The sequence below is a fragment of the Bos indicus genome, chromosome 16 (assembly GCF_029378745.1).
Source record: "Bos indicus isolate NIAB-ARS_2022 breed Sahiwal x Tharparkar chromosome 16, NIAB-ARS_B.indTharparkar_mat_pri_1.0, whole genome shotgun sequence".
NCBI classification, from domain to species: Eukaryota; Metazoa; Chordata; class Mammalia; order Artiodactyla; family Bovidae; genus Bos; species Bos indicus.
In genome coordinates, this window is record NC_091775.1 from 51921527 (window position 1) to 51945339 (window position 23813).

Below are 23813 nucleotides of genomic sequence, written 5' to 3' on the forward strand. Positions count from 1 at the left end.
TACACACAATTTCTTTGAGTTATTTTGCAGATAATGAAACCCCTAAGTTTTTGCAGAAAACTTCTGCCTGTGGGAGAAGTTAACAATTAACAATGGAATACTGCCCATAAGCATGTAGACCCCAGACCAGTTGGACCTGAAGGTTAAAAATGCTGACTCCTATGGACTTTCCTGGTGGCTCAGATGATAAAGCATCTGCCTACAATGCGGGAGACCCAGGTTTGATCCCTGGGTTTGGAAGATCCTCTGGAGAAGGAAATGGCAACCCACTCCAGTACTCTTGCCTGGAAAATCCCATGGACGGAGGAGCGTTGTAGGCTACAGTCCATGGGGTCGCAAAGAATCAGACATAACTGAGCGATATCACTTTCACTTTTTCTACTTCAACCAAACTCTGCCTCTGAGATTTGATTTGGAACCAGTGTACAGAGAAGCTGAGCTTTCAGCATCAGTGGAGACACTCTGGCCGGGAAATCTGCTGAGGTCCCTGGCAGTGCATGCCAAGCCCTGCTGCCTGTATGTGTGCAATTGAACTATTTACACTGGCGCACACGTGGAAGATGTCACAGTAACTATTTATTCTGATAGTGAAAGTGAAAGTCGCTCAGTCACAACCGACCCTCTGTGACCCCATGGACTATACAGTCCATGGCATCCTCCAGGGCAGGATACTGGAGTGGGTAGCCTTTCCCTTCTCCAGGGGATGTTTCTGATAACAAAGTTGGGGTTAAAAAAAAATGCTGCAGATGATAACCTTTGGGTGGAGAGAGTTCAGACAGCAAGGATCTCTGTCTCATCTCCTTTTAAGCCCCGCCCTCTCCTCTGGTCCTCCACTCAATCATTCACTCTTTCAACAAACAGCTGAGCTCTGGCTGTGGGCCCTGCATGCTTGAGACCAACAGAGGCCTCTGGCCCTGGGGGACAGCTCTGTGTAGGTGCCCTGACATCCAGTGGTCACCTGAGCAAGCTGCAGTGCCCTGGCTGTGGTAGAGGCTGCGGGGACAGGCCTCACAGCCCACTCTTGCTGCTTTCTGCCTGTGGAGAGGCCACCAGGAGAGTTTTGAGCTTCCCTGGCTCTGATGAGGGATAGGATAGTCCCCCAGTGCCCAGGATACGGGCGCTTCTCCTCAGCAACAGGGTGCCCTTCCCACCCCACCCCAAGTGCTTGTGTCCCGTCATCTGGCCCTGCTGCTTTCAGCATCTTCCCAGGTCATCCTGTGCAGGCAGGGCACACAGAGCTGACACCCTTGTTTTTCTGGCTTTTGCCGGCTGCTGGCACCCGGTCCACTCGGCCCAGTCTTAGCCAGCAGGGACAGGAGTGGGGCTGGGGGGCAGGGCCAGAGGGAGGGATCCAAGGAAAGGCATGTGGGTGCCTCCTGGGGGGCAAATCGTGGCACATCAAAGGCTGTGCTCTTCGAGGAGCTGTAGTCCACGGGCAGGTTCCTGCCTGCCTGGCCTTTATCTCCTGGGAGGGAGGACAAGTCAGAGGCCCTGGCGGTTGGCAGGGGCTGAAGGCTGCTGGGACACAGGCTGTGGCAGGCAGGGCCTCCCCCTAAGTTGCTGGGTAAACAGTGTGGAGAGCTGGCCGTTCGCCTGGCCCCCAGAGGCCCCCACTTCCCTGCCCTGCCCCTCTCCCCGCCGCCCCAACTGCAGTTCCAGCTACCTACCTTCCTGGACAGATCTCCCATCTCAGCTCCTGCGGAAGGAGTTTCATGAAAGGGCCTGTGGCTGGGCCAGGACAGCATAAAGAGGACCCCCAGCCGGAGGACTGGACTGGGGCCAGCCTGGGCCTCCAGCAACCATGCCTGATTCATGTTGTTTCCAGATGGACTCTGGGGTCTCAGAGCCTGGGGAGCAGGACCTGACAGAGGCAGGGGCGGAGCAGGAACTGCGGTGGTTGGATCTGGGCTCTGAGGAGGCTCTGGGAGCTGGGACACAGGGGCCCAGCACCCCACAGGCCTGGGGGCACCTGCTGCAGGCTGTGTGGAAGGGTCACACGGGCCTGGTGACTCAGCTGCTGCGGCAAGGGGCCAGTGTGGAGGAGAGGTGAGCCCCGTGGGGGCAGGACCAGGTATCTTCACAGGTATCTGGTGGGGTGGTGGCTGCTGTCCCTTCAGTGGTAGGGGGAAGCAGGGATTCCCGGTGGGTAGAGGGGGTCCTTCCTGGGCAAAGGTAGCCAGTTTGAGTTTCTTTCCCCAGCAGGGGGCAGGGGCCGGAGACAGTGGCCTGGTTCTGGATCCAGCCCTCACCCTCACCGCCCATACCTGCCCCACAGGGATGGCGCGGGCCGAACTCCGCTCCACCTGGCGGTATTGCGCGGCCACGTGTCGCTGGTGCGTCTCCTGCTGCAGCGCGGGGCCCAGGTCGGAGCCGCAGACCGCGCGGGGCGCACACCGCTGCACGAAGCCGCCTGGCACGGGCCGTCGCGGGTGGCAGAGCTGCTGCTGCGGCGCGGGGCGCCGGCGAATGCACGTTGCCTGGCCGGCCTCACACCGCTGCACTGGGCCGCCGCGCTGGGCCGCACGCTGATGGTTGGGCACCTGCTGGCGGCGCCTCACCCGGGCCCAACAGCGGCAGACGCGCGCGGCTGGACTGCGGGGCACTGGGCGGCCGCGGGAGGCCAGATGGCGGTGCTCGAGCTGCTGGGAGCCAACGGCGGCGCGCGCCTAGACAGCGTCCTGCTCGTGGCGGCCGCGGCTGGGCGCGCAACTGCGCTTCGTCTCCTTCTGGCGCAAGGGGCGCCGGTGGACGCCCGGGACGGTGTGGGGGCCACTGTGCTGGGCGTCGCGGCCGGCCTGGGCCGCAGGCAGGTAATCCTGGCCCAGCCTCCGAGTGATAGAGCGGGTGGCGGAGAGAGGCCAGCCACCAACCCCCGCCGCCCTTGGATATTGGCTCCTGGAAGCCCAGGGAGGGAGCCGGGTGGTAGCACCAATATTTATTGTGCAAGGGGCAGGCCTGTTTGAGCCAGCAGGGAGGATGGGCGGCAGGGAAGTCAGGACCATTAGGGGGCAGTGGCAGTCTCCAAGTAGAGCCTCTGCAGGTGTCATGCCTGAGTGCTAAGTTGATTCAGTTGTGTCCTACTATTTGTGACCCTATGGACCGTACCTCTCCAGGCTCCTCTGTTCATGGGATTCTCCAGGCAAGAATACTGGAGTGGGTTCCATGCCCTCCTCCAGGGGATCTTCCTGACCCAGGGATCGAACACGCATCTTTTATGTTTCCTGTATTGGCATGCAGATTCTTTACCACAGCGCCACCTGGGAAGCCCACATAGGTGCTATTTGTTGTTGTTCAGTCGCTGAGTTGTGTCTGACTCTTTGCAACCCCATGGACTGCAGCACTCCAGGCCTCCCTGTTCCTCACTATCTCCTGGAGTTTGCCCAAGTTCATGTCCGTTGAGTTGGTGATGCTTTCCAACCATCTCATCCTCTGCTGCGCTCTTCTCCTTTTGCCTTCAATCTTTCGCAGCATCAGGGTGACCAAATAAGGAAGCAGTGTCAAGAAAGGAGAGGCCAAGGGCAGCTGGGTGCTACGTGGTTAACACAGCCAGCAGCCTAGCCCCTGCCCTCTTCTCTTCCAGGACATGGAGGTGCTGCTTGAGCACGGGGCAGACCCAAGCCTCACGGACAGGCATGGCCGCTCTGCACTCCACAGGGCTGCTGCGGGTGGACATCTGCTTGCCGTCCAGCTGCTGGCCGCCTGGGGAGCAGAAGTGGATTCTCAGGACCTGTTGGGCCTCACCCCCCTGCACCATGCTGCCCGGGGAGGCCACATAGAGGTCACTGGCCACCTCCTAGACAGGGGTGCAGAGGTCAATGCCGCTGGCTGGCTCCACAAGACCCCCCTGCATCTCGCCATGGAGCATGGCCATGGCCCCACTGCAGAGCTTTTGCTGAGCCGAGGTGCCAGCCCCACCCTGCGGACACGGTGGGGGGATATGGCCCAGGACTTGTGGCCTGCCCTCTGTGGAGAACAAGAGGAGTCCTAGGGGCACAGGGCCCTGGGGTGGCAGGGCCAAAGCAGGACAAAAGGCTCCGGGCTTCCATGGCCTTCAGGGTGTGCTCAGGCTTCTCTCTGCTGGTGCAGGGGAGAAGAGCCCAGAGGTTCCTCCAGGAGACAGAGGCAGTGGCTGGAGCCTGAGCAACAAATGTGTCGCTGGACCAGGAGCAGCTCCACTGACTCCCAGAGCCACTCACCCCTGCAGCTCAGGCCTTCTCCACTCTCTGCAGTGGAGAGACTGAGTCATGACAGAACTGACAGAAACCCGATGGTCTCCGCTTTGTCTGTCCACCGTGGGTGTGTCACCCCTGGTGTGCCCTCTGTGCACGCTGATGCTCTTACTGTGTTTTCTTAGATTCAGTGTTTGTCTGTTGGCGCCCACTCACAAATGATGGGGCCAAACAAACGGCCAGCTGTTCTGCCCTGCCACCTGACCCACCCCCTGAACTGCCTTCTCTCATGTGCCCAGCTGACGTCCTCCTGCCCAGAATCACCCAGGGCCACACATGCTTCTGTGCACCAAGGCCCAGTGAATTATCACACAAACCAATCCCAAACTGTTTCCCTGCCCTGCCCTGCCATTCCTGCCGGAACCCCAATAAAGGCCTGAGCCTTCCCAGGGCCCCTGATTCTGCCTCCCGGTCGACACCAGTGCTCCTGCCCATGTCCCTGTGCAGCGTGGTGTGCCCCCCACCTTTGGTGACATAAGGCATAAGAATCTGTTTTCAATGGCTTTAGCCTCTCCCTGTCACTCAGTCATCTCTGCAATACAACAGATACAGAGAGACAGCTGTTTCTGATTGCCCACCGCTGTATCCTCAGAGAATACCAGTGCCCTTATTCTGTTTTTCTAGAAGAAAAGCTCTAGAGGACAGATTTTGTCTTTCAAAAGTGAGAGTTGTATCAAAGTAGTGTCTCTGTGCGGCAGCCCTGGGAACACTTGGATTTTACTCACAAAATAATGTAAACCTTTGGAGAGTTGGTGGGCCTGTGACATGGTCTCTTTGGTTCCAGGCCCCCAAGTGCTGAGTGGACCATATCTAGGAAGGGGGAACCCTGAAGACCAGTGAAATGGTGGCAGCACAACAGTGGAGGTGGGAGAAGCAGGCAGAATTTGGGTGATTCTGTTGGCACAGCCCTCTGGACTTGCTGATGGTTGAACATGGGGGGCCAGGGAAAGGGAGACATAAAAATGACTCCTAGAGAGGCTGGGCTAGGTGGAGGGGTGGGTGGGAGAGCAGATGCACAGGAGATGAGATGTGGGGAGAGGTGGGGCTCAAGTGACGTCTGGAGCCATCAAAATAAGGATGGTTGTGCTTTGTTGGCTGCACAGCGTGGCATGTAGGATCTATAGCATCTTAGTTCCCTGACCAGGGATGGAACCCCTGCCCCCTGCAGTGGAAGCATGGAGTCTTAACCACTGGACCGCCAGAGAAGTCCCAGGCTGGTTTTTAAAGCTGCAGGATTAAAAAAAAAAAAAAAGCTTCAGGATGGACCTACAACCAATCTCCAGCACAGCCTGTGGTCTCAACCTTAGAGCATACCCCCAGCCTGACTAACTCTCACCTCTCCCACTGCATCCACCACGTCCAGGCCAGCAACAGTCAGCTTTTCCTGCCCTCAGCCTAACCAATCTTCTGGTTTAACCTGTGACTCCCGGGGGCTCTTCTCAGAACAATAGCCATAATCCTACGGCATGATCCCCCAGGGGCTCCCTCTCATGGAGTGTAGACCAAACATAGCGTATGGTGTTTGTTGATACCCCAGTGATCTTGGCTGTCAAATGCACTCCTTCCAGTGGGATCCCCTTGTTCCTCCCATCCAGAGCTGAAGTCTGGGTCTCCTCCTTTTGAGCAGACTTTTGTGACTAGTCCAGTGCCCTAGCACTGCCAAAGCCATGCTATGTGACCTTCCAGGGTGGGCTGAGAAGGTGACCAGGCTGCGTTGTCCTGTCCTGTGGCCACCATACTATGAGGAAGCCCGTGGTACCCAGGACATCAAGAGTCCTTCCTCGACCTCCAGGGGCCATACATCCTCACCAGCCTCGGTTTCTGGCCTCTGCCGCTGACTTGCTCACTGGCCCTGGACCTGCACTGGCTCTGCTCCCACCACTCTGGCCTTTTGCTGACCTTGCCCATACTGGGTCTGGCACGTGCTGACCCTCTGCCTGGCTGAGTCAACACTTCCCTTGTCGCTGGACCACCACCTTCTGGATGCATCCTTTCAACACTATCTAGAGCCCCAAGGGAAGGCTCTTCTTTAAAGAGAATGTCAATAAATATGGAAAGAGTTATAAAGTCAATGATGGACACCCAAGTGAGTGAGTACAAGTGGTCTTAGAGCCTGCTGGCCACAAAGAGGCTGCTCAGACATCCATTCAAGAACCTCCCCGCCCCCACCTTGTGGAGCTTCAAGTCCATGGCAGCATTTCAGCTGAAGGCATACTTCTCCTAGTGGCCCCAATGCTGGCTGAGCACAGCACAGGTGCCAGGGTCTGGCCATCTCTGCCCAACACAAGGCTTCCCTTCTAGGCAGTCTTTGCTCCAGAACTGTTGTGCTGGCCGAGATGTTGACCAGTCTGCATTCTCCCTCTCTCACATGCACGACACAGTACACCTCTGTGCTCCTACCTGGCCTCTGCACATGCTTACAGGAAGGCCTGGGATGACTCATGAAGTATTTCCCTACAAACTACGTATTAGTTGAAACATAAACCTGGCAACCATACCAAGTGGTCAAAGCTGACATTACCTGTGTTGGGACAGGCTGCCATCATGGTCCCCTGACACCCCATACCAAGGACACAATATAATTTCTCCAGTATTCTGCCGAAAATGTGTAACCTGATTCTAATTACAAGGAAGCATCACACAAACTCTGGTTGAAAGGCACTCTGCAAAATAACTAGCCTGTACTCTTCAAGAATGCCAAGGTCAAAAAAGACAAAGAAAGGCTGAGGAACTATTCCAGATTAAGACCAAAAATGCAGAGTGTGATCCTGGACAGAGATAAAAGCGGTAAGAACTTTGGACAGAAATGAGTGTGGACTAGACAGCATTATTTTCTGGTAAATTTCCTGATTTCGATCATTGTGCTGTGATTTGTATGAGAATGTTTTTGTTCTTAGGAAACATACTGTGACGTATTTAGCTGTCTCCAACTTCCTCTTGAATGGACCAGAAGAAATCCCCACTAATGTTTTTATAAACAACTATAGAGAGAATGATTAAAAAATGGAGCAAATTAAACAACTGGTGCATTTGGGTAATGCATATTGAGGAGTTTTGGGGACTAGTCTTCCAACTTTTGTGTAAGTTAGAACCAGACATGAAACAATGGACTGGTTCCAAATTGGGAAAGGAGTACATGAGGCTGTATAGTGTCACCCCGCTTATTTAACTTAGATGCAGAGCACATCATGTGAAATGCAGGGCTGTATGAAGCACAAGCCAGAATCAAGATTGCCCAGAGAAATATCAATAACGTCAGATATGCAGATGACACCACCCTTATGGCAGAAAGTGAAGAGGAACTAAAGAGCCTCTTGATGAAAGTGAAAGAGGAGAGTGAAAAAGCTGGCTTAAAACTTAACATTCAGACAACAAAGATCATGTCATCTGGTCCTATTACTTCATGGCAAATAGATGGGGAAAAATGGAAACTGTGACAGAGTTCATTTTCTTGGGTTCCAAAATCACTGCAGATGGTGACTGCAGCCATGAAATTAAAAGACATTTGCACCTTGGAAGAAAAGCTATGACCAACCTAGACAGAACATTAAAAAGCAGAGACATTACTTTGCCGACAAAGGTCCATCCAGTCAAAGCTATGGTTTTTCCAGTAGTCATGTGTGGATGTGAGAGTTGGACTATAAAGAAAGCTGAATGCTGAAGAATTGATGCTTTTGAACTGTGGTGTTGGAGAAGGCTCCTGAGAGTTCCTTGGACTGCAAGGAGATCCAACCAGTCCATCCTAAAGGAAATCAGTCCTGAATATTCATTGGAAGGGCTGATGATGCTGAAGCTGAAACTGCAATACTTTGGCCACCTGATGTGAAGAACTGACTCATTGGAAAAGACCCTAATGGTGGGAAAGATTGAAGGCAGGAGGAGAAGCGGACGACAGAGGAAGAGATGGTTGGATGGCATCACCTACTGGATGGACATGAGTTTGAGCAAGCTCTGGGAGTTGGTGATGGACAGGGAAGCCTGGCATGCTACAGTCCACGGTGTCACAAAGAGTGGACACAACTGAGCGTCTGAACCGAACTCAAAACTACATTTAAATGAAAAGTTACTAATAAATTGCACACACCCACTTTGCCCCTCTTCACTATTTTCTGTAATAATGGTAATATAGTGGTTGTTGTTCAGTCGCTAAGTCGGGTCCAACTCTGTGACCCTCATGGACTGTAGCCCACCAGGCTCCTCTGTCCATGGGATTTCCCAGCAAGAATACTGGTGTGGGTTGCATTTCCTTCTCCAGGGGATCCTGCCTATCCAGGGAACAAACCGACGTCTCCTGCGTTGGCCTGTGGTAAAACAGTGACAAAATACACAGGATAAAACCTGTCATTCCAATCATTTGAAAGTGCGCAGCTCAGTGGCCCAATGGAGACTCTGGCCCCCTGTGAAAAGCAGAGCTGCTCGGGTCCGCAGAGGGAACCACTCTCTGCTACCCTGCTGCGGGAGCACCCCCCGGCCTCATCGGGGTGGCCCCCACCAGGGCCCCAACCCTTTCCTCCATGCCGCGCCCCACAGCCTGAGCATGCGTACACCGGGTTGTCACTGCAGGCCCGAAGCGCACGCGCGACGGCCCGGACGTTCCCTTAAAGAGGGCGGAGTTGACCCGGAAGCTCTCGAGGGGTGTGGCGGCAGAGCAACGCACGCGTTGGTGAACGGCGGTGCAGGTGTCATGGTCTTTCTCAGTGCGCCGCTCTGGCTGCGGAACCGCATCACCGACCGCTACTGGAGGGTTCAGGAGGTGCTGAAGCACGCGCGGGTGAGTGTGCCGCGCGCCCCGCTCCCCTGGCCGGCCCGGCGTGCGTGGGCGCCGCCGACCGCCTCCTCTCTCGTTTCTTAACCAGCACTTCCGGGGGAGGAAGAATCGGTGCTACCGGCTGGCCGTCAGGGCTGTGACACGAGCGTTCGTGCGGTGCACGCGAGCCCGCAGTCTGAAGAAAAGGCACCTGCGGACGGTAAGCGCGGCCCTGTCGGCCTCACTCTGCCCTCTCGAGCCCTCGGCGCCCTGCTGCCGTGGGTGGCCCCGACCCGGCGAACCCTCCCGTGCACCCGTCCACTCGTAGCGCCTGGGGGCCGGCTGTGCAGGACGCTATGTGCGGGGGTCAGCGGTGCGCGCGGAGCCTGCTGAACACTCAGAGCTCCCGCGTCACCTACCCGCCCTCGCAGCTTCCCTGCAGTGCCTACCCCTCGATGCCCCTGGAGCGGATGCCCCTGTCCATGTAACTCCGGCCCTTCGTGGGCCCCCGCTTTCTCTCCTCCACGCTGCTCACCTCCCTGAAGCTTCTACCCGGGAGCGCGCCGTCCCTGCCTGGTAGCACCCGTCTCAGTGGCTGTCGTAATTCCCACATATGGATTCTTTCTACACCCGGAGCGGTGTCTGCCCCAGCATCTCCCGCTGATTTTTGTATTCCGGCTCGAATGTGCGAGATGTGAGCTTTACAGCTGGCATTTGGACAAAGGGCATCAGGCTTTGCTCACTGTTGTTTGCAGTGCAGCCTGAATAGGCCACTGACTTTTGCGTTTGCTTTTACAAAAACATTTTTTAGTTCAGTCAGAACCTTTTCTGGGAGGTGTGGACGTGACATACAGCTGGTTCTCAAACATTTCTACGTTTTCTCATTTCAGCTCTGGATTAATCGAATTACAGCTGCCTCCCAGGAACATGGTCTGAAATACCCAGCATTCATCCTCAATTTGATTAAGGTATAGTCGAGGATGTGGTTCTGCCGAGACATTAAACGTCTTTACAGCCCGTCTAGTTTTCATGCTCTAGCAGGCTCCACCGTGAAGTGTTAGCAGCCTAACACGGTTTTCATTCTTTTTTGGGGGGGGCGGGGGGAGGGGTGTCTTTATTAATATTAGAAAAATCCAAGATTACAGAGGACTTGAGTTGGCATTGGGGCCCACTGCTTTCACTCTTGGGGTGGGGTTCTGGTGGGTTCACCTCACTTGCTTTCATTGCCCTGCTGGTAGCAGAATTAGTAATAGGGTGTGTGGTACCAAGACATAATCATGCTGTTTCCCCATCAAGAATGAAAAACAGAAAAACTTTGCTTTGAAGTTTAATTTCAAGTTTTTCATGTTGAATAAATTATGACAAGGTGGCAGATCAAGTTGAAACATAATTAAGTGGAGCGAAACATTGGAATGTTAGAGTAAGCAAGTGTCAGAACATCTCACTCACTCGCATCTAGACAGTATGCCATTTCCTCTGCTTTTTTGGCTGCACTCTATGACATATGGAACTTCCCCCCAGCCAGGATTCAATTCCTAACCCTAACCAGGGATGAAACTGAACCCTCTGCAGTGAAAGTGCAGAGACTTAACCACTGGATCACCAGGAAGTCTGTCCCTACTCCCTCTGCTTTCTTATGAGTTAAATTTTTTCTTAAAAAGCTCGGGGAGTAGGTGAGTTGGTGCTGTGTTTCTTCCTGTGCCAGGTGGGCCTAGCACTTTACAGAGATCCTCAGTGCAAGTGTAGGTGTGACACTTCCATTTTACTCATGGGGAACTGGCTCAGAAAGGAGAGGGACTTTGCACAGGGGTCCTAGGTAGGAGTCACTCCTGCACAGCTGCATTTAATGTCACAAGACCACCCCCCTTTTTTTCCTGCACCTCAGACTCACAGGCACTGTCCATTGGTTTTCTATTATCTTACTCAACAGATGACTTTGTCTCTCTCATGGAAATTAGGAATACCCAGTTTTATTTCTGGCTGTGCTTGGTCTTTGTTGTTGCATGTGGGCTCTCTCTAGTCGTGGTGAACAGGGTCTAGTCTCTAGCTGTGGCACGTGGGCTTCTCATTGCAGTGGCTTCTTTTGTAGGGCAGGGGCAGTAGGCCAACACAGGCTTAGTTGCTCCACTGCATGTGGGATCTCCCCAGATTAGGGATCGAACCCATGTCTTCTGCATTGGCAGGCAGATTCTTCACACCACTGAGCCACCTGGGAAGCCCAGAATGCCCAGTTTTGGTCCTTGTTCTTCTGTGCCTCGCATACCTTTTCCATGTGTCGCTTTTCACCATTTATACAATGGGAATTGTGGTTTCCTCCTCCCACCTTTCTTAAAGGGATAACTTAGGCCAGGAATCTGGCATTGGGAGCTGCGCCCTTCCCTTCTACTCATTTGTCCTACTTGGACAAGACTCACAATGCCCTCTCCCCAACTGGTGCTCAAGCAGTATGTGTTGGTGACTGAAATCACAGGGTGATCAGCTGCATTCAGTCGTTTCATGTTTCACTGAAATGCTAAAATACTAAACTATGATTTTCTTCCCAGTGCCAGGTGGAGCTCAACAGGAAAGTACTTGCAGATCTAGCCATCTATGAACCAAAGACTTTTAAATCTTTGGCTGCTTTGTCCAAAAGAAGGCGAGAAGAAGGATTTGTTGCTGCCTTGGGGGATGGGAAGGAGCCTGAAGGAATTTTTTCCAGGGTGGCACAGCACCACTGAGGGGGATGCTGATACCAACGGCCCTTTGAGCATCCCCCTGTGATGATAATACTAAAATAGGGACTACAAGTTACTTGTCAACAGTTGTAGGTTTGACTTGCATTTGTGTTAATTTACATGTCAGTTACAAGCCCAAGAGAAAAGGACTTGTCTTGCCTCATTGGCACAGGTTCAGAAATCTCACATGGATTGTGTAAAGTATGTATTGTGTAAATAAAGTTTCTGTGGTGTTTGAGTTAACTTCTTTGGTATCAACAGATGCTTTGGGTGGGCCCTGACTGGGTGTTGATGCTACCAGGATGAGGCTTCCCCTGGGAACCTTAGATTCTCCTGAAGGCTGGGGGTGTGCACCAGGCCTGACCCTGGCCTTGCTATAGTGCCCCCCAACCCCATTTTGGTTTCCAGTAGGGACTCCTGGCTCAACTCTTCAGCCATTGAGCAGCAGCTGGTTTCCCTCGCTGTAGACCAGCAGTGGCAGCAGGCAGGGTGGTTCTCCTGATCCCAGGCTCACCTTAGGCTCCACAGGTGGAGTGACCATCAGATCACCTGGGGAGCCTTAATGTAAGGGTTCTGGTCTCTCACCCAAATACTTGACTTCATTAGTTCCAGAATCAAGCCAGAAATCTCTGCTGATGGAGGCTGCTTCACAGGTCAGCCCTGTCCACCTCTTTTGACCACAGCCATGCAGAGGTGTCTCCCCTCATGCTTAGTAACAGGGCCTTCCTCTGGTCCTCTGTGGGAGCCTCATCTGCTGAGCCCTCTAGCTCTGGCCTGTCACTGGGTCTCTAGTCAGCCCCACCACTCCCTGACAACTCTCACCAAAACCATCTCCTAGTCCCCCAATCTAGGGACACTGTCAGCCCTGGGTGACATACACCCCACCTCAGGCTCACTACCTTCCAGGACTCTGACCTCACCCTCACACCCTCTGCTCTAGGAGAGCTCTTCAGGGCCACTATAGTAGTCGCTGTCTGCGGACTCCTATGCTTACCGCCCTCACCCCAAAACTCCCACACTGGGTCCTGTGTAACACCATCCTTTGCCAGCCAACCCTTGGAAGCCAGTCCTTCCTCAGACACACCCACCTCCAACTCAATAAGGGGCCAATCAAATCCTGGCCACCCATTGCCTAGCAACCTTTAGAGTCTGCCCACTTCCCTCCATCCTCATGTGGGCAAGTATCTCTTACGGCTGCAATTACTGCACTGGCTTCCTAACAGGAAGCCTCCTCTAGCCCTAGTTATATTCAGTGATGGCCACTAGACTAAGCACTGTAAGGCAGAGAGCTGAGTCCTGTTCTGCCACACAGTATGCGGTGCCTGACTCCATACCTCGTCAGTGAACAGCTCTTGTTGAAAGACAACAGGGTGGAGGATACAGGGAACTCTCTGGCGTGGGGACGAAGTTCTGTGTAACAGGCACTGTTATGGAGGAGCTGCCTTTTTTCATCTTGATAAAGGAAGGCAGACAACTGTGGGCTGTTCTGGCACACATACCCGCACCACCACCACCACCGCCCACCAGAAGCTGGCAGTCACTAATCCTGAGAGCACCTGGTGCAACCAATGAGAAATGGAGGGTCAAACCCCCGGACGGCTCCCCGCTGTTGGTAAGACAAAAGTCCAAGCCCTTCCTGTGCTGCCCGCGCCCTCCCACCCCCGCATCGCAGCCTGGCTCTTCTGCCAGCCTCGGGGGAACTCATGCTTCATGCCTCTTTGCAGTTGCTGTGCTTTGTAGGAACATCGAATTAAACGTTTCCAGCTACCATCTCTCTTCTCTCTAGACTCAATTCTGAAGGCGAGATCTTTGGGAGTCTGGCGTTAATACCTGTACTCCAAAACCTCTACTCAGTAAACACCGTGCCGACGGCCACAAATTAACCAGGGAAACAGCATCCCGTGGCTGCTGGGCGCGGGCTGGGAAAACTTATCACGCATGCGCCTATCCTTTAGGGTCGGAGGCCTCGGAGACGTCTGACAGCTCCACTCAAGCCCGGACCACCCGCCCGAAAGACGCAAGGAGAGCTGCCTCCCACCCCCGCCCCGCGGGCCTTCGCGGCAAGGGGCATCTCGCCTGGCTCCGCTTATCAGGGGCTGCCCTCGGGCCCCTTCAGCCTCCCTCGGCACCCGCTTGACCCCTAGGAAGCCTGGGGCTGCGGTGGGAACTTCGCGAGCTCCCGGGTCTCTGCGCGGATCCTAAGACACGCCCGAACGGTTAGACCTGGAAAGTCGCCGGGAGCCGGCCCCTGCGACTACTTCCGGGTCGGGATCGAGACGACGGTCTCGCCCGGGCGCCGCAGGGCCTACTGGGTAACGAGCCCCTTCCCCTACCCGCGCTGACTTGCGTCGTCGGTATCGCCGCTGACGGACAGGCATCAGAGCCAATCGGGACAAGGGAACCCCGAGCCGCGCGCCAGTCGAACCAATGGCACGCGGCGGGGCGGGGCGGTCGCGGTCGTAGAGCGTCGGGAGGAGCCGCCCTGCCGGGAAGGAGCCAGAGAGAGTCGGCGGCACAAAATGGCGGCTGCGGCCGGGGCCGGGGCTCCAGGGTCGACGGCCCCCGCGGTACCGGCTGGCACGCCGGGCTCCGGAGGCACAGCCCCCGCGTCACAGGGGGTGTTGATCGGGGACCGGCTGTACTCCGGGGTGCTCATCACGTTGGAGAACTGCCTTCTGCCCGACGACAAGCTCCGCTTCACGCCGTCCATGTCGAGTGGCCTCGACACCGACACGGAAACCGACCTCCGCGTGGTGGGCTGCGAGCTCATCCAGGCGGCCGGCATCCTGCTCCGCCTGCCGCAGGTGAGGGAGCTGCCGCGAGCCTCGGGCCGAGGTAACCGCCGCGCCCGCTCCGGGAAGGTTCCCAGGCCCTTTGTTGGCGGAGGGGCCGGAATCGAACCCGGAGCTTGCTTCGTGTGTCTGCCCGGAATCCGGGCCCAGCAATGACCCCCTACCCGGATCCCAACCCCACTCCTTACTGACGTCTGGTACCCTGCTCGGATCACTCTCCTTATTCCCACCGAGAACTCAGCCCCTACCCCGTTCCGTGTCCCCGCCCGGGACCTGGACCCAGCGCCTACCCAAGGCCGGAGCGCCCCTGCTGCAGCCCACCAGAGGTGATAAAGGAGGCGAGGTAGCGGGATGCGAAGAACCTTTGTGGATGCAGAAAACGTTTTAGGTTCTGGTTCTTTATCAGGAGTTTCGCGAAACTCAGTGGTTTTATTTGAGACCCTTGAAGTGGGCAACTGAAAAGGATGGAATCCTTCTCTTGTGCAGGTGGCCATGGCTACCGGGCAGGTGTTGTTCCAGCGGTTCTTCTACACTAAGTCCTTTGTGAAGCATTCCATGGAGGTGAGATTTCCCGTCTTTCTTCCCCACAGAAACGTGTTGACAGGAAACCTGGGTTTGTGGTGTTGCCGATCGCTCAGAGGAAGGAGTACTGGTCTTGGCAATTGTAGTGCTCGCTGTATTTGGGGCGGGGTGTGTTGGGAAGCTCCCTGCTATAGAGGGGTCTCTCCCAAGTGGCCTTTTTCTCCGGGTGTATCTCCTCTGCTCTTAACCGCCTTTCTTCAGCTGTTGGAGACTGGTCCTTGGAACGAACCTCTGTCCCGTCGCTTACATTTCAGCACGTGTCAATGGCCTGTGTTCACCTGGCCTCCAAGATAGAAGAGGCTCCAAGGCGAATACGGGACGTCATCAACGTGTTTCATCGCCTTCGACATCTGCGAGAGAAAAAGTGAGTCCATCAGCGCTGTCATAGACATCCGCCTCCGTGTTTTCTCAGTTATTGTTACACTAGTTTCTGGGACAAAATTTAGGGTGTGGGGTTTTACACTTGTGCCCAGAAGGAGGCCTGGCAGCTGGGAGGTACCCTTCAGATACTGTTAATCAGTGAAGGAACCACTGTCGGCAGGAAGGGGACTGTGGCTTTTGTCCAGCTGACATCGGTTTCCTGGTTGCCCAAGAGGCTGTTTGGTCAGCCTGGATGCTCTGGAGCTGGTTCTAAACCTCAGCACTGTTTTCATTTTGGGCTGGATGAGTCTTTGTTGTGGGTACTTTCCTGTGTATTGTAGGGTATTTAGAAGCATCCTTGGCTCAGGCTTTCCAATGCTCCAGGTAATGGAGGTCCTTTGTGAAACAGTTTTGGCTGTTTAAGCATCGTGCTTCTGTGGGTTCTTTCGATTTCCATTCATCCACAGTGCATCTGCTTATGTCTTGAGCCCAAAAAAGGATGTCCAGTCTTTGTGCGATGAGATGGTGAGACCCTCCAGTCTTCAGTCCACGTTTATTGTCTGTAAGGAAAACAGGGAGAGGGTTATTGAGGCATAAGTAGGTTAGCATGGGGTTTGAGGAAGACTTCGTGGTTTTGTTAAAGGAAGTGAACTTCCTGACTCCATCTGTGTTGTGTGTATGGTAGATTGTCACTGTGGGATTTGATAGACTCTGTTTTGTTTGACTCTTATGCAGATTGTGTGTTTTGTCTTTGTAGAAAACCTGTGCCTCTCCTCTTGGATCAAGATTACGTTAACTTAAAGAATCAAATTATAAAGGCGGAAAGGCGAGTTCTCAAGGAGCTGGGTTTCTGTGTCCACGTGAAGCACCCTCACAAGGTGGGTATGAGGCCCAGTTGCCATGTGAGCCCACTAAAGTGACTGCTGCATTCCCACCCAGATTGGGAACCCCAAAGGATTAAATGTGTCCCTGATTTGGTTTTCCAGTTTATACCTGTACTCTGAAAGATAACCGTTTTGTCATCAGTCTTCTCGTATTATGTTAATTTTAATAGTATATTTTTAAGAGGTGGAAGTTATCTCTCTTAAGTTTGAGCTTTCAGAAATAGTGATAAGAACTTGTAAGAATGAAATTTGTCAGTTTACTGTTTCTTTGTCAACAGCTGATTTTCTAAAGCTGCTTAAGTAATAACTATTTTCTTTTATGGGGGAATTGGAAGAATTCTGAACTGTTTATTTGGAAGTGAAGGAAGACAGTTTTACAGCGTGTATCAGTTGAGCATATGATAGCACACATATCTTCCGTGTTCCCTTCAAACGCAGAGTGCTGTTTTCCTCTCTCTATGTCCCCTTTTTATTGGGGGTTTCCTCATAGCTTCTTTCTCACTTGTGTGACTTTCTGGCATTAATTCAGAATCTTGGTAAATTACTCACCATAGATTTAAGACCTTTTTCTTCATTTGCTGAAAGTATTCTCATGCCATGCCTTGTATAAGTTAGCGGCTGGGGTACAGAAACGTTCCAGGCAGGCTACTCTCACTCGTGGAGAATGTGTCGAAGATGAGAATGAGCCTGAGCCCCAGCCGCGAGCAGCTCAGCGCAGCTAGGTCCTCCCGTGCTTCCCTGGTGCCTGGCTCAAAAGCAGGGAGCACGCACGTCAGCAAAAACTCCCCTCCAGCTGAACTGTGCACCGGGCGTGTGACGGGAGCCAGCCCTGGGATCTAGCACGAGGCTCTTGTTTGCTGCATGGACACCCTCAATATCTGAATTCTGGGTTCTCAAGGTTCTCGGTAATAACTGCCTAACCCGTATCTTCCAGATAATCGTTATGTACCTTCAGGTGTTAGAGTGTGAGCGTAACCAACACCTGGTCCAGACTTCATGGTGAGTTGACCTTCCTTGTTATATGAGACCAGGCAGGGCAGTGCAGGAGTATGTTGATTTGAGGCACCTGGGCAGTGGGTAGTCGGTCCCATGACTTGGTTGTGGGCTGGAATTGTCCAAGTGCCCAGTGTTCCTGCCATGTAAATCCAACCAGATTCCCAAAATATCAGGCACTGGTGGAACGGTAAGGTGACCCTTCCCCCTCCAACCCCCCAGGAGAGCAGTCAGCGGGCTTCCCTTTGGGGGCTGTTGACTAGGCATGTCGGGATCTTTTCCACAGCTGGCAGTGTGGACTTAGTGGTTTTATATCTAACGTGAACTTGCTTCTCACTGCCTCAATTAAGCAAATCGTATGGGAGGAACGGGGTGTAAGGCCTTCCTACAATTTGGGGACTGATTTTTAACAATATGCTAATATACTAGAAGTGAAGCCTGAAGTAACGGTTCAGTGCTGGGTGCTTTCCCATAGAGTTAGGTCTGTAAGGGTCATGTTTTTGCTGCCTGAATTGTCTGGTGCTGTGCTGTGCTAATGGAGAACCTATTTTGACTTTTCTTTTCTGTACTCTTTCAATCAAAGGGTAGCCTCTGAGGGTAAGTGACTAAGACTTCTCCTCTCCTGTCCAAGCGCTTCGGTGCGGGGACAGCGGCCGTCCTCAGCCAACCCTGTGCAGGCTCTCCACCGAAGGCTGGCTCTAGATGGTGGTATGCGCACGATAGTCTAGTGCTGGCCCACTGCTGCTGTGGTTCTCTGACGGTTGTGCTTCTTGTTAATCCTGTCGTGCTTGGTAATTGTATTGATTAGAGTTGATAACTGTCTTGACTTGAATTTTGTCCATTTGAAACTGCTCTACCTGTGCAATAAAGATGCAGTACCTTTCTCTTAAAAAAAAAGCAAACTAGGGGATGCTGTGAAAACTGGCTGGTGGGAGTTGAGACTGTAGTGTGGGTGGTGGTATTTATTTCTGGAAGTCCTGAAGTTGCTCTTTTCAGCAGCTAAGGGTTGACACATTTTTGTAAAAGGTGTGCATCTTTAAATCATTCCATGGACACTGTTTATATTGTAACTTATTTTAAAAATAGTAACTTTAAATATATGTTGTGAGGACTTTTTTTTAAAGGACATAAAAGTTAATGGTTTAATAATGTTACAACTGAGTACTAAATGTTTTTTTCATTAGAACCAAAATAGTTACTGATGGTTGTATTTATTAAATGTTTGTTTACTTGCAACTCTCGGGACATACGGCCTTGGCAGGTTTTTTTGGTCCCTTCTGGGTACCTGGAGCGGGATCTTAAGAGCCAGGTGCTCCTAGTGGGCAGATGTAGAATTTATCACTGAGAAAGCTCTCCATGGGTTCGTAGGTCACCTTCTCCAGGATTTGGGGCAGAGATAACCAGGGTGGGGGGTGCATCAGTTAGGCCCCAGCATGACTTGGCTGCCCCTTGTGGGTGTAGCCTGCTATCATTGGGGTATGTTAGAAGCAATGAATGTATGACCTGTTCAACTGTTCTCTTGTGCAATGAATCTCTGCAATATTTTCTGTTTTCTTGTGTTTTTGCAATATTGATAAAATTAATGTGAGGTTTGACTTTTGGTCTTTTAAATCTTAGAAAAACGTATCTAAATGAAATTGCTGAAAATGTAGCCAGCATTAGAATTCTAACCTTTTAAGAAATGCAAATGTTTTGTATTTTTATATCTTCTAATATGATAGCTGTTAAAAATGTACTGACTGTGATGAAACTTGTAGTATTTTGTTGCTTTTATCTGATTTTATGAATGTTCATTTTAAGACTCCTTATTGAAATGGGACAATTTGGAAACGGTTCTTTGATAAGCCTGAGAAGAGGATTTCCCTTTGGGCACTGAGCCCTCTGCATGATGTTCCCATGCACCCAAGGGAGTTTTTCCCCCTTGTCAAGTGGACTCCCGTGTGGAAGAAGCCACGCTGCGAGCACCTCTTCCAGGAAAAGGAGCGCAAGAGGACGACTTGTCTCAGAAAGGCCCTCGCAGGCTTTGTGCTCAGCCCGTTCATTTGAGTTTGCATGTTTCTCTGCACTGTGGATTTTGAGCATTTAAATGTTCTTAATCAAATATGTCGAGCTGCCACAGTAGACGTCTTTCTGAGGCACTGCGTTTTGCATGAGAGCAGGCCAAAGGTTGAGAGGGAAAAGTAAAGTTAAAGTTGGTTCTCTTTCATAGCAACATGTACTCTCTGACATTCAGCCAGCTTTAAAAGATTTCAGTAGTTTCCCTATCTTCCTATCCTGTATTCAGAAAAAGCAGCTGGGACGTTTCTTCATGAACTTGTGAGAATCACAGGACTGTCTAGATCTTAAGTCCTGGCCGTAGACTAGTTAGTGGAGTAGTGACTTGACCTCGACAGTGCAGACGGGTGTCATGTGCGTGCCCAGGGGTTTCAGTTCTTGCTGTGTTTGGTTTTCAGGAACTACATGAATGACAGCCTTCGCACAGATGTTTTTGTGAGGTTCCAGCCTGAGAGCATCGCCTGTGCCTGCATCTATCTTGCTGCCCGGACGCTGGAGGTCAGTGCAGGGCCACCTGGGGAGTCACCAACCCCAGTAAACTGTGTGCTATGCTTCAAGTTATGTTTACTGGCATCAATAAAAAGCCTACTTGTTGGTGACCATCAGGCTTGTTTTTATTTCCCTGAGAATCTTGTTGGCTATGAAGAATGGTTAATGATGATGGCCTCTGTGTTTACAGATCCCTTTACCCAATCGTCCCCATTGGTTTCTTTTGTTTGGAGCAACTGAAGAAGAAATTCAAGAAATCTGCTTAAAAATCCTGCAGCTGTATACTCGGAAAAAGGTTCTGTGTCTTTTCATGTAACGTGTGCACCTGTTTTTGACTGGAAGCATCTGGTCTGAATCATGCACTCTGGCTTTTCTAGGTTGATCTGACTCACCTGGAGAGTGAAGTGGAGAAGCGCAGGCACGCCCTCGATGAGGCAAAGGCACAGGCCAAGGGCCTGCTGCCCGGCAGCACCCAGGTGCTGGACAGTGCATCGCGGTTCTCGCCTGCCCCCAAACCTGGTAAGCGTCTCCTCCCAGGGGTGGCCCTCCCACCCTGAGTTCTCTTGGATCACATCTGCAGCTAGTCTGAGCACTCCTGAGGGCTCCAGAGTCCCCAGCAAACAAGAGGCAATCTTTGAAGTAAGAACGGAACGCCTATGAAGTCTGTTCTTGTGTTTTCATTAGTAAGGGGTATGGACAGGCTCCTGAAATGGCTCTCATTACCCAGCTCACCCAAGTAGTTTGCCTTGATGAAAGTCTCATAAATCTGGAGGAGTAGATCCTGTTGTCAGATCCTAGAGTTAAGCATGATGCCTGTCCCCAGTCCCGGAGGCCTGGCGAGTGAGACAGGTGGTCTTCCTGCATCTTGAAGTCCTGAAGTGGGCTGGGAGCCAGAAGTCAGAGTTGGCAGCAGCAGTCCCTTGGGAGTGGCCTCACCTTGCTCGGCATTCCTGTTTCTCACCAGAGCAGTTGTTGAGTTGTAACTTCTTGTGATTGATTCTAGTGGAATCCCCCAAAGAAGGCAAAGGAAACAAGCCTTCCCCACTCTCCGTGAAGAACACCAAAAGGAAAGTGGAGGGTGTGAAGAAAACCAAGGCGGACAGTCCGGTGAACGGGTGAGTAGCCACGTGCCCAGATGGTACTGGGGTCGGCTAGAGAGACTTGAGGTCTTAACTATTCTCTGCCCTATTCTCAGCTTGCCGAAGGAGCAGGGGAGTCGAAGTCGGAGCGGGAGTCACGAGCAGAGCTACTCAAGGTCCCCGTCACGTTCCGCGTCCCCTAAGAGAAGGTGTGTGCTGCTTGGGTGCACGGGGCTGCAGCAGGCACCGGGATGTTTCCTGGGGAAGCGGTGTGGCCTTTCCTTGGGGACAGTTGCTCCTGACTCTCAAGTGGTCAGGATGGGTGGTTACCCACCTGCCTGGTGGTCTCCTTCACAGGAAAAGTGACAGTGGCTCCACATCTGGTGGGTCCAAGTCACAGAGCCGCTCTCGGAGCCGGAGTGACTCCCCACCACGTCAGGCCCACCGGGGCGCCCCCTACAAAGGCTCCAAGGTGCGGAGCTACCGAAGATCCAAGGACTGCAAGTACTCTACCCAGAAGCCACACAAGTCCCGGAGCCGGAGCTCCTCCCGCTCTCGGAGCCGCTCACGGGAGCGGGCGGATACTTCTGGAAAATACAAGAAAAAAAGTCATTACTATAGAGAACAGCGACGGGAGCGTTCTCGGTCTTATGAGCGAACGGGCCATCGCTATGAGCGGGACCACCCTGGGCACAGCAGGCACCGAAGGTGAGGGGTGGGGTCCCCGCAGGACTCTGCTTTGGCCCTTGATGTGGACACCTCAGCTGCTGGCCCTGGGGCGTGACTCTTTCTGGATATAGTTGTTGACTCTGGACAGTGTGATGAATTTGGAGATGGCATGGAGAGGCTGGCAAGGTGCCCATTCGTCTGGCCCGGGCCCAGCCCCCAGCTCTTGCCCAGCGCCTCAGCAGCAGCCCTGCTAGATGCAAAGGCGGGGCACGTGTCCCAGCAGCGGGGTTTGGTGCTACGACAGGCTGTCTGTTCACCCCCGAACCCATACTTAATTACGTCAAACCAAGAAAATGACTTTTCGAACCTTTGCCTATATTAGGTTATACTATGTATGTATTTTGCAGTGTTTCATGATGAGAAAATGGCCTTAATAGCCCCTTACTCTGTCCACGTTGTAAATAAACGTGTTTAATACGAGTTAAAGCTATATATGAAAACTGAGAACTTGAACTGTCAGCTTAAAACGTGTAGAGAATTCTGATTTTTAAAATGTGAAGGTAGATCTGTGTTGAAAGTCGTATATTTTTATCTGTGTGATGCTGAGTGCAGGCCACCAGCTTCTAGAGAAGTTTCCTATATATGCATTTTACGTTATTAAATAAACAGTTCTCTCTACTCAGGACATTTGGAAAGTTAAAGGGCTTGTCGTTTGTCATTCTCATTGTTTGCTCCCCTGCACAGCCTGCAGCACCGATCTAGCAATGTGTCTGCACTCCCCTCTCTGATCTCATTACTGTGTTGGGTTTTGTACTGAATTCTGTGCATCTGCTCCTCTCTGAGGGCTTGTGAGGCTCTGAGCTGTCTGCTACCAGCATGGTAAATGGAGGGTTTGCAAAGGACAAAGAGCATCACCCTAGAGGGGTCCTCTGTGGGAGTGGGTGAGGACAGCTCGGTGGTGCCAGTGAGCAGGGTGGGTCAGGGCTGTCTCCAAGTGCTGTGTGCACTCTGTGCAGATCAGAGGCACTTGGGGGCGTGTCTATGCCCTGTGTTGGCTCTCTCCAGACCAGCACTTCATGGGTGGAAGGCACTCCCTTCCTGGTGCCAGTGGCCTGGAGAAAGGTGCCTGAAGTCAGTACAGCCAAGGTATGAAAGCAGCAAGGTCAGCATCCAGGGTCCAGGTGGCTCACTCTTAGAACCAAACCATAAAAGCCTGTGGAGGCTGAGAGATAGGCTCCTGGATGGGTTTAGAGACCTTTCAACCTGGGAACCAGAAGCTGCCCCTCAGGTTGAAGGGTACATCCTCTGGAGACTCAGTTATAGAGCTGGGCCCAGATCCTGCAGTTTTGCCCTCCCATTGGCCTATCCTCCATTCTCTGCTTAGCTAAGTTGGGGCCTGGGGGTGGCTAGGCCTGGCCATTTCATACTAAGACTCACTGGAACACCCTCCTACAAGGGCAAGCCTCAGAGGAGGACCAAAGAGACTCCCCACGTCCTTGTCCCAGCAGGAGTTCCTTCAGGTCCATTCTGGGGATCCTGTCCATCCTAGCCAACCTCAGGACAACAGAGCCTTTCTGTGTTACACGGGTTAAGTGGGCCCTCTGAGCCCCTTACCCTGAGGAACAACACTGGGTCTTAGCTCAACCCCATGCTGCTTCTGGTTTTCAGACAAACTTCTCATGGACACAACATGGGAGCTTGTTTGCTTTAAGGAAAGAATATACACTCCACCCATGCAAAAAGCGTCGTATTATCCATCCCACGGTACATGCGAGACGTCCTTCGCTTATCCAGACTAGCAGAGTGGAGGCTGCAAGCCAAAGCGGAGGGGTGGCGGGTCCTAGATATCCAAGTCACTCCTGACGGCGCCCCGGCTCTAGCCCAACACCTCGCACCTGTCAATCACCTTCCCCGCCCCAAGAGGCGGGTTCGGGGGTGAAGACGACGCCCCTCAAGACGAGTTGCTCCGAGTCCGGCTCCCGCCCCAGCATCTGCAATAGTTAGGGCCACTTCCGTCGCCCCCTCAACATCTCCGTCGCCGGGAAAACGCCATTTCCGGCCTCCCGGGACGACTGACCCTTGACTGTCGCGGAGCGACCAGAGTTCGAGCCACGCAGGCGCAGAGGGAACACGCTTGGGATTGTGGTAAGTGTAGTTTTCTAGCCTCCGCGAGGGACAGGCGGAGTCGGAGAGCTGTGGGAGGGGCTGGGCACGGGGGCA

General features: G+C 52.9%; 3 protein-coding genes across 8 annotated transcripts; all 3 read left to right on the forward strand.

Moving 5' to 3' along the window:
* Nucleotides 1–1579: 1579 nt before the first annotated feature.
* ANKRD65 (ankyrin repeat domain 65) lies at nt 1580–4615 on the forward strand. Of its 2 annotated transcripts, XM_070768390.1 has the most exons (4): nt 1580–2046; nt 2276–2810; nt 3581–3902; nt 4087–4615. In XM_070768390.1, exons 1-4 carry the CDS (start codon nt 1802–1804, stop codon nt 4239–4241), a joined length of 1257 nt encoding a protein of 418 aa, XP_070624491.1. In that variant the 5' UTR covers nt 1580–1801; the 3' UTR covers nt 4242–4615. The 2 variants fall into 2 exon arrangements, with proteins under 2 accessions (XP_070624491.1, XP_070624492.1); XM_070768391.1 differs by having other exon boundaries at nt 3581–4615.
* Nucleotides 4616–8840: 4225 nt separating this feature from the next.
* Nucleotides 8841–11880, forward strand: MRPL20 (mitochondrial ribosomal protein L20). Its single transcript, XM_019976320.2, has 4 exons — nt 8841–9000; nt 9086–9196; nt 9867–9944; nt 11520–11880. Exons 1-4 carry the CDS (start codon nt 8914–8916, stop codon nt 11691–11693), a joined length of 450 nt encoding a protein of 149 aa, XP_019831879.1. The 5' UTR covers nt 8841–8913; the 3' UTR covers nt 11694–11880.
* Nucleotides 11881–14164: 2284 nt separating this feature from the next.
* Nucleotides 14165–22294, forward strand: CCNL2 (cyclin L2). 5 transcript variants are annotated; one of them, XM_019976317.2, is made up of 11 exons: nt 14172–14494; nt 14969–15043; nt 15319–15428; nt 16182–16302; nt 17243–17307; nt 19755–19854; nt 20036–20140; nt 20223–20364; nt 20849–20960; nt 21041–21133; nt 21282–22294. In XM_019976317.2, exons 1-11 carry the CDS (start codon nt 14210–14212, stop codon nt 21634–21636), a joined length of 1563 nt encoding a protein of 520 aa, XP_019831876.2. In that variant the 5' UTR covers nt 14172–14209; the 3' UTR covers nt 21637–22294. The 5 variants fall into 5 exon arrangements, 4 of the variants coding, with proteins under 4 accessions (XP_019831878.2, XP_019831876.2, XP_070624489.1 ...); XM_070768388.1 differs by having other exon boundaries at nt 14399–14525; XR_011560866.1 differs by lacking the exons at nt 20036–20140; nt 20223–20364; nt 20849–20960; nt 21041–21133; nt 21282–22294 and adding an exon at nt 17885–18009 and having other exon boundaries at nt 14165–14494.
* Nucleotides 22295–23813: the final 1519 nt, after the last annotated feature.